The following is an 8,565-nucleotide window of genomic DNA, read 5'->3' as shown; positions in this document are numbered from 1 at the left end:
GAGAACCAAAGGGTTGCTGGTTTGATTCCCAGTCGCGACTCATGCCTGGGTTGCGGGCCAGATCCCCAGAAGGGGGCGCACGAGAGGCAACCATAAAAATAAAATAAAATAAAAATGAATTGGTGCATGCGGGTTCATCCCTGGTCAGGGCGTGAGTGGGAGAAAAGTCGATGTTTCTCTCTCCCTCTCTCAAATCAATAAAGACATATTCTCGGGTGAGGAAAAAAACAACAACATAAACGTTGGTAACACAGCAACTCAATGGCCTTTGTTCTGTCTCTACCAAACTGTAAACGGAAGCTAAACTGACAGCGCCACTCTCCTCTGAATAGTAAGTGCTTCCTACAAGCTGACCTCTAATCGGCCTGCTGCTGCTGCTGCTGCTGCTGCAGCTTCCGTCTTTCCCTTGATTCTGAGTTCTCTCTTCCTCGCTCCTGCTAACCGGGAAACTCGGGCTAGCTCGGGGCTAGCAAGGGAGATATCGGATGGGCCCCGCACGGTTTTAGGGTCAGGGGTGGGGACTGTAAATTGGTCACCGCCTTTCGGTTCCGGGACCAGAATCGCGCCGGAGGGAACTGGAGTCACCAACCGCCTCTACCGGCCGGAAGTAACCGCCCCAACGTCTCCTCCAGCGAGAGAGCGGTGTTTCCGCGAGCCCGGGGCGCGCGGGGACTACGACTCCCGGCATGCTCCGGGGCCGCCGCAGTTAACCCTTCAGGGCCAGCGGCCGCCCCGGGCCCCGCCTCCGTCTCTTACCTGGATCTTGCAGGGTGAGTTTTGTGGAGCTGGGAGGGCACTGTCCCCTCTATTTAAGTCGTGTGCGTGCGTGTGTGCGTGTGTGATGTACTCCTAAGAAATTATTCTGGTTTCCTAAAAATGGGACAATTTGCAGTAATGAGATTCAGACGCTTTATTTTCCGAGTGAAAGACCCAGCATCTACTACCTGAACCGCAGGGCCTAAATGGAATCACTACTGTCTTCCTCAGAATGCCACCTAAGATCCTCTCCTTTGTCCCCAGAACAAAAGTAGCCAGCAACCCCTCCCTCTCCCTAATACGCTCTACTTCCGACCCTTCCCCTGCGCCCCTAGCAAGGTTTGTAACCTGGAGCCTGAGTCAGAGTTTTTATTATCCCTCTGGTTGGGGAAATACATGTGGAGACCGTAGGACCTCCTGCATCCTTTTGGTAGAGATACTAGAATTTAGGCCCTTTGTCTCAGAACCTACCCTTCCCCTCAGGTGCCACCAGGGACTCCCTGCAAATTCAGCAGGCACCCTCCATTTGTCTGACTTGAGTGACCAAGGGCTTGTGGGAAACAATTTCTTCCTTGGGTAGTGGGTGTCCAACTGGTCTTTGCCCCACCCCATCCCTAAACCAACGTGGCACAGGGGCAGTTCGAGGTGGGGGGGTGTCACACTCCTTTTAATATTTCTGTCCTTTTCTGTATATTGTGCACAGTTCCCGTTCTAGGCTGGGAAGGAGGAGGGCAGTGACTGCAAGCATGGAGGATTATTAGACTGTAGTGTCTACCACCTGCCTGTCACCCATGGTCAGAGGGAGTGGAGAGGATGCTTGATATTTTCACCTTTCACTGCTCTCAGTCCCCACTTTAACTATTCAGGTTCACGAGGCCCCCTCCCCACCACAGCCTTCAACAGTCTAAAGCTGCTAGAAAAAGAGGCTGCTCGGAGTCAGGGGTTTGAGGGCCTGGAGTGCCTGGATCCCTATCTTCGCCTCACCCTTCTCTCAGTGTCACTAGCAATCACCATGTCCTCACCCCTGAGGTTAATTTCCCTCTGGGCAGGCTCTGGCTCCCTTCCATTGCCCCCAAAGGGACCTTTGTTCTGGCCAGCGTTGGGGTGGGGTGGGCAGAAGGGAGAAGACCTTGGGGCGAGAGTCCTGAACCATAGGAGGCCAGGGGAGTGAGGGCAGGCTGCATATCTCTCCTCCACTCACCCTCCCCACCGCCAACTGGCTCCCTGCCTCTGCCCCCGCCCCTTGACATCCCAGACTCCCTGGCTATTTAAACAGAGATGGGTGCCCCCATCGGCACACTGTCCTTTGGCCACCGGACATCATGCCTCCCAAGAAGGATGTTCCTGTGAAGAAACCGGTGGGGCCCACTATCCCCAAGCCAGCTACAAAGCCAGCAGCGGGGACTCCTCCAGCCAAGACCAAGGCTGAGCCAGTGGCAGCTGTCCACCCAGCCCCTGCGAAAACTCAGGAGCCCCCCATCGATCTCTCCAAAGTGGTGGTGAGTTTCCGGAAAGTGAAGAAAGAGTATGGAGGGGTGGTAGAAGGGCAGGATACAGTCTAGGGAATTAGGGTGTCTAGAAGGAAGGAGTCAGTGAGCAATGGAGTGATACTAGGTCCCTCATTTGGAACCATCCAGGCTTATGACTCTGCTAGTATCTCTGTTGTTCTGTCCCCTAACTTATAACATACGTGTGTATATGTGTACACACACACTCACTGAGCCTCCGGCTGGAGGAAGGGACTGAGAGATGGGGAACATCTGGGTTCCCAGGGCAGTTTCAAGGTGAAGGGAGGGACTTGCTGCCTGTGCCTGGCTGACTGTTCGACTCGAAAGGCCACATCTCTGAACCCCAGGAGGGAAGGCTGAAGAGGACAGACTTGTTAGACAATCACAGCTGGGGGCCAGGGGTAAATTTAGCCTTTGTTCAGCCCCCAGTTATGTGAGGGATGCAGGGCTCAGGGCAGTGGAGAGAGGGGAACAGGTGGCATGGGATTAACCCGGTTCCCAGAAAACCCTCCCCCCTGATAATTCCTCCTCTTGGGATTCTCCCAAGGACCAGATCTGAGAATGGGACTGAGGTCGCTGGGCTCCCAGCCTGGTCCCTTTGGGCCCCTCCCCAGAAGTGGCTGTTGGTGGGGAGGACTGCTACAGAGGGATTGAATGAGCTCTGTCATTACTCCTCACCTGCTCTTTTCTTCCACAGATCGAGTTTAACAAGGACCAGCTGGAGGGTGAGGAGAAGTGGTCCCCCTGAGCCCACTGTCCAGACCCAAGTCCCTGGTCATATTCTTTCTATTCCCCCAACTCCAGTCCCGACCTTGAAACCTCCCACACTAGTTCTCCCTGTCCCTTGTTCTGCCCAGCTCTAGCACATAGTTTCTGAACTTCCTTTCTGTCTGGGGCTGGGGAGGGGGGATGCTGATGGGAAACCCTGGTCAACACTAACACCTCTTTATACTTCAGAGTTCAAGGAGGCCTTTGAGCTGTTTGACCGAGTAGGGGATGGCAAGATCCAATATAGCCAGTGTGGGGACCTGATGAGGGCCCTGGGCCAGAACCCCACCAATGCCGAGGTGCTCAAGGTTCTGGGGAACCCCAAGAGTGATGGTGAGGAGGCCCCTGGAACAATGTGGGTTTTCAGTTTTGTGGTGGAACTGAGGAATATTGGGTAGGTGACAAAGGATGCTGGGGTGGGTGTTAGGGCTTCAAAACTGTCGAACCCAGGGGCAGAAAAACATCCTGGATGTTGAACAGGATGAAAGCGTTCGTGGTTGGGATGGGAGCTGGGTCCTAGGTGACACCACAGTGACCCTCACCTCTCTAACCCTCAGAGCTGAAGTCCCGGCGTGTGGACTTCGAGACTTTCCTGCCCATGCTCCAGGCAGTGTCCAAGAACCGGGACCAAGGCACATATGAGGACTACCTGGAGGGGCTTCGGGTGTTTGACAAAGAAGGGAATGGCAAAGTCATGGGAGCAGAGCTGAGACATGTCCTCACCACCCTGGGTGAGGCACAGACCCCACCACCTGTGTGGTGGAAGAAGAGGGTGGACCAAAGAGAAGGTTGCCAAGTAGGAAGAGCCAGTGAGGGATTACTGTCCTGTAGGTCATGGGCAGGAGACTGAGAAGGTCAGAGCCATGGGGGCAGAGTTGGAAGGGCTTCCTCCTGCAGAGGCTAAAGTGGCTGGGGGTGGGGGGGGGGGCACTGTTGCTTACCAAAGGGCAGAGGAACGGGAATGAAGTGGGAGGCCTGAGTTTCTGTTTTGGAAGAGATGCTGGTGCTCCGATGGGATACTTTCTCTTAACTCTGGAATTTAGTTTCGTGGGCAAAGCTTTCACCTGGTGTTAATGCAGGTGAAATAGAAAGCAAGAGGCAGAAACACATTGAAGGCATTACCATTACAAGGAGAGCATTCCTTTGCGATTCTGTGGCTATGGGCAAATCTCCAGGGTGGGAGGAGGGTCCGGAATAGTGTGGCCTGGTCGGCGAGTGAGGGAAGGCAGGCAGGGGCTAAAACGTTGTGTCTGGGGCTTAGGAGAGAAGATGACTGAAGAGGAGGTGGAGACGGTTCTGGCCGGACATGAGGACAGCAATGGCTGCATCAACTATGAAGGTGAGGGGGCACAGGGGCAGAAAGGACCAGGGAGGAGGGGCGGCAGGAAGACCCCGGAATGTAGGTGTGGACACTCTGCGGCCTGGATTATCTGAAATCAGACGGCTTATCCAAGGGCCTGCTTCTGAAGCCCCTCTTGCCTGTTCTCTCTGCAGCCTTCTTGAAGCACATCCTAAGCGTATGAGCTCTACAGGTATGGCCCCCCCACTCCGCCTTGAGAGACAAGTCTCCTTCCGGTCTCACCGCCAGGATGGAAAGGCAGGGAAGAGTGTTTTCATGTTCTGCAGCGTGTGAGCGCCAGGGTTTGGCAACTTTTCATCTTTTTCCACAGATGCCGTAGGATTGGACATTGGGCCCCCTGCAGGCGGAAGCACCTTCCTGCTACTAGGATGCCACCTATTGTTTCAAAATAAAGAGACGGTTCCTCCCTTGGCCTATGACTGTTACTTTCTTCATAGGTGGGGGTGGGATGGAGAGGAGAGAGGGCTCTCCTCTACCCAGTCCGTTTTCCTCTGATCTTCCCGCTGCTGCGCAGAGCAAATTCTTTGCGCTCTTCCCCACTCCACCCACTTTGTGGGGTTTCTGTGCCCCAGGTAAGGATAGTCTGGAGAAATGAGCAGTAGCTGGCCCCACCCATCTCATTACTAATATAGCAATTTATCTGCATAAGCCCAGGCCAGGAATCCTATTGGCTGGGTGAGCCGCGGGTGACGTCATTCGGGCGTACTAAGACCGGGGTTGGGCTGCGAGCCGGAGCCATTACTGCAGGAAAAGGTTCCGCAGAGCTTGGCAGTCAAGATGGTGGGGCCCGGGGCTTTGGGAGGGTGAGCGGGATTTGGGGCGAGAGGCGGGAACCGGGGGTAGGGGGCTAGGAGAAGGCGGAGGAAGGGAGCTAAGGGAACCTGAGGGCCTGGAAGGTTGAAGGTGGGGTTGGAAAATCTGGGGTCCTGTCCTGCTGGGAAGCGGGTACCCTGCATGGAAGAGGAGTTTGTGGGACTGGGATAGAAGCTTGGGGGACTGGAGTTCAGATGTTGACCGCTCCCCTCTTTTCTGAGCAGTGTGACTTCACCGAGGACCAGACCGCAGGTTGGTAACTGACCCCTCCTGAAGTCACGCTTAGGGAGAGGAGACACACCCTTTAGCACCTACCCTTTAACCCCAACCTGTCATCTCTTCAGCACACCCAGGGGAGTACCTCCTGGATTCCCTCCCTCCTCCTGGAGCCTCCATTTTCTTTTCTCACTCTTTCTTCCTCCCTCCCCTTCCACTCTAGATCTGAGCAAGCACTGGGTGAGTTTTAGGTGGTGTGGGTATGTGAAACAACTTGGTCGCCTAATGCCTGCTGTGTGTGGGGTTTGGGAGGGTGTCTGAAGCTGCCTGTATGTCTCTGTCCCTTAATCAGCTACTTTTGCCTCTTCTTTCCTCTTTGACAATCCCCCCTCCCCCCAGCTTGGAATTGTGAAGACTGTAAAAAGCAATAACCTGATATTTTGTAAAAATGGGGTGTTTGCTGAGGATACTTTTACTGAAGGAGAGGTGGGAAGTGGCAGGCTGGGATGACCCCCGTCCCAGGCTGCTGCTCCCACTTCCTTATAAGGACAGGACCCAGACAGGGCGGTGGCAAATTCCTGCCCTGAGTTGTGTAGTGAGGAGGCTGGGCAGGCTTGCCGCCCACGGTGGGGGTGTGTAAATAGATGTTACTACTGTGCCTAGAGGGGAGGAAGGCTGTCTTTGTGGGACACCTGAGGTGGGAGGGACTGGCAATGGGCCCCTCTCAGTGGACTTGGGTGTAGAGTGGAATAAATATCTGGTTTCCTCGGCATGATTAAAGTTGAATGGGCAACAGACACCATGAGGGTTTGGGTTAACCCCCATGTGCCCAGTACTGATATTTATCTCAATCCTCAGAGTTCAAGGAGGCCTTCCAGCTGTTTGACCGAACAGGGGATGGCAAGATCCTGTACAGCCAGTGTGGGGACGTGATGAGGGCCCTGGGCCAGAACCCCACCAACGCCGAGGTGCTCAAAGTCCTGGGGAACCCCAAGAGTGATGGTGAGGATCCTTGGGAACAACTCAGTATGGTCCTGGGCCCACAGATCTTCAGCTAAGAGCTTCCTTATCTTCATAGGCCCAAAACTCAGGCAGGTCTTGTCTCAACTAGAAAATCCCATGCATTTCTTCTGCTCTAAGTGGGAGCAGTCTGTTTGGTTGTGATCCCTGTAATCCCCTCAGGCCTGAGAATTTGTGTGACTTTACTTCTGCCTCCTTCATGGCAGAGATGAACGTGAAGGTGTTGGACTTTGAGCACTTCCTGCCCATGCTGCAGACGGTGGCCAAGAACAAGGACCAGGGCACCTATGAGGACTATGTTGAAGGCCTTAGGGTGTTTGACAAGGAAGGGAACGGCACTGTCATGGGTGCTGAGATCCGGCATGTCCTTGTCACACTGGGTAAGGCTCTACCCTTGCTCCTTGAGCTGAGGTTCCACCTGATACTTCACCTGTCATGCAGTTCCCAAAAAGCTCTTTCCCTCTGCAGGTGAGAAGATGACAGAGGAAGAAGTAGAGATGCTGGTGGCAGGGCACGAGGATAGCAATGGTTGTATCAACTATGAAGGTGAGGGACGAATTGGGGCTCTTGTTGAGGAAGCAGCCATGTGTGGCAGGTCAAGTACAGTCTGAGGCTTTCCCTGTCACAGGACTTGGGCTCCAAAAAGTGCCAGGAGACGAGGGGCAGGGCCCTGCCCAGCCTAGCCCAGGAGTGGGAGGCCAGGGCTGTGTAACCGGAAAGGAAGGGGCAATGTGGTGTGAAGGGTGGGGAAGGAATGGGAAGTAAAATATTTAATGTCTATTTCCCAATCACCTGACCCCTTCACCCCATGTGTGTGTCTTGTCTTCACCATTAATGTCTCTTCCTTCCTGCAGCGTTTGTGAGGCATATCCTGTCGGGGTGACGGGCCCATGGGGCGGGTACGGCTCATCCCAGCCTCCCCTTCTCTAGTTGACCTCCCCAGTGTTTTTCTTCCCAAACTTTGCTCTCTGGTCCCTGCCCTACCCTACTACCATCTGACTTCCTGGCATGTTTCTGCATGGAGCTGACTGGGGAAGGGAGGGAGGGGTTCCTCAAAAAGGAAGACAACCTGGGGGTGTGGTACCTCCTCCTCACCTAGAATGGGCTCTGGAGTTTTACTTATAGGGCCCTGGGTGCTGGTGTCTGGGAATTCTCACCAGCCTGTCCCCATCTCGCTTTAGGGTGACCCTTTGGCCCTGGAGCGGCGGCAGTTGGCATAGGGGGGTGGGTTGCCTGCCCCATGTGCTGCTGTAGCTGAACAGTCTCCTCTTCCTTCTGCTGGGCAGCTTGGAGGTACCCTAACCCGTAACTCTGTCTTCCCTTGCCAATGGCTGACAGTAGCTGTAGGTGTAGTTAAGAACTTTTCTGCCTCTGCTGTGTTCTTGCTGCTCAGAGTGGGATGGGAACTAACAGCTGGGGGGGGGGGGGCGCGGCTGGGGGTCCAGAGAACTGATCAGACTCAAGGTGACTCCTCTGCAAACTGACCCCAAAGTTGGGTGCTGCAGGCATGTCCCTTCTTATGCCACCTTTGTGGTCTTATGGTCTCCTGGCCCCTGGTGCACCCCTCCCCTTGGCCCTGTTCCCTGGTTCACACCTTTTTCTGTTCCACAGAGCTCGTCCGAATGGTGCTGAATGGCTGAAGACAGTCCCAGTGTGCCCAGAGCCTTGTGCCTTCCCCTGTGTGACACAGTCTGTAGCCCCGAAGGCTCCTTAGGTTCTCTCGTCACAGCGCTTTCCCCAGCTTGTATCTCTTGGGCAATGTCTGCCATCAGCAGCCACCAAATAAACTTGCTCTCTGCGCCCTAAATGTGGTTCTGCTTTCCTTCCTGAGCAATGTGAAGGGGAGACAGCTTGGGGTCGATGGACCAGGGGGTTAGGGAAAGCTGGGAAAAGGCCTTGTAGGAGCCACCTTTGCCTCACTGAGGTCATGCTGACCCCATTCATTGATGTTACAAAGGCCACCCCTTGGGGGATGAGGAAAGTCATGAACTTCTGCAGGACCAAGGCTGGCCATCCTTATCCCAGCACACGTCAGGCCGAGTCCTCGCCTAGCCCTCCAGCTCCTTAGTCCCAGCCCTCATCTTCCCAAGCACTGCAGGCCTTTTGTGGGGGAGGCCTGGAGAC

The 8,565-nt window shown here is 54.7% G+C and overlaps 2 protein-coding genes across 4 annotated transcripts; both read left to right on the top strand.

The window, feature by feature from the left end:
* The first annotated feature begins 507 nt into the window (after nt 1–507).
* On the top strand, nt 508–4,803 carry MYL6B (myosin light chain 6B). 2 transcript variants are annotated; one of them, XM_053921332.2, is made up of 7 exons: nt 508–770; nt 2,012–2,255; nt 2,962–2,989; nt 3,222–3,365; nt 3,590–3,763; nt 4,294–4,371; nt 4,527–4,803. In XM_053921332.2, exons 2-7 carry the CDS (start codon nt 2,079–2,081, stop codon nt 4,553–4,555), a joined length of 630 nt encoding a protein of 209 aa, XP_053777307.1. In that variant the 5' UTR covers nt 508–770; nt 2,012–2,078; the 3' UTR covers nt 4,556–4,803. The 2 variants fall into 2 exon arrangements, with proteins under 2 accessions (XP_053777307.1, XP_053777308.1); XM_053921333.2 differs by having other exon boundaries at nt 509–770; nt 2,033–2,255.
* A 250-nt stretch (nt 4,804–5,053) lies between these two features.
* Nucleotides 5,054–8,248, top strand: MYL6 (myosin light chain 6). 2 transcript variants are annotated; one of them, XM_024576183.4, is made up of 7 exons: nt 5,054–5,172; nt 5,430–5,457; nt 6,280–6,423; nt 6,648–6,821; nt 6,910–6,987; nt 7,296–7,340; nt 8,053–8,248. In XM_024576183.4, the coding sequence occupies exons 1-6, from the start codon at nt 5,170–5,172 to the stop codon at nt 7,322–7,324; spliced, it is 456 nt and encodes a 151-aa protein (XP_024431951.1). In that variant the 5' UTR covers nt 5,054–5,169; the 3' UTR covers nt 7,325–7,340; nt 8,053–8,248. The 2 variants fall into 2 exon arrangements, with proteins under 2 accessions (XP_024431951.1, XP_024431952.1); XM_024576184.4 differs by lacking the exon at nt 7,296–7,340.
* Nucleotides 8,249–8,565: the final 317 nt, after the last annotated feature.

This window comes from Desmodus rotundus, chromosome 3 (assembly GCF_022682495.2).
Source record: "Desmodus rotundus isolate HL8 chromosome 3, HLdesRot8A.1, whole genome shotgun sequence".
NCBI classification, from domain to species: Eukaryota; Metazoa; Chordata; class Mammalia; order Chiroptera; family Phyllostomidae; genus Desmodus; species Desmodus rotundus.
The sequence above is the reverse complement of the archived record's forward strand: the minus strand, read 5'-3'. Positions and strand labels throughout refer to the sequence as shown.

Excerpts from the sequence above, each read along its gene's own strand:
- MYL6 (XM_024576184.4), top strand. Across the intron at positions 5,458-6,279 it reads CACCGAGGACCAGACCGCAG|AGTTCAAGGAGGCCTTCCAG; the intron begins GTTGGTAACTGA and ends CTCAATCCTCAG. Across the intron at positions 6,988-8,052 it reads TGGTTGTATCAACTATGAAG|AGCTCGTCCGAATGGTGCTG; the intron begins GTGAGGGACGAA and ends TCTGTTCCACAG.
- MYL6B (XM_053921332.2), top strand. The coding sequence starts at position 2,079 with ATGCCTCCCAAGAAGGATGTTCCTGTGAAGAAACCGGTGGGGCCCACT. Across the intron at positions 2,256-2,961 it reads TCGATCTCTCCAAAGTGGTG|ATCGAGTTTAACAAGGACCA; the intron begins GTGAGTTTCCGG and ends TTTCTTCCACAG. Across the intron at positions 4,372-4,526 it reads TGGCTGCATCAACTATGAAG|CCTTCTTGAAGCACATCCTA; the intron begins GTGAGGGGGCAC and ends TTCTCTCTGCAG.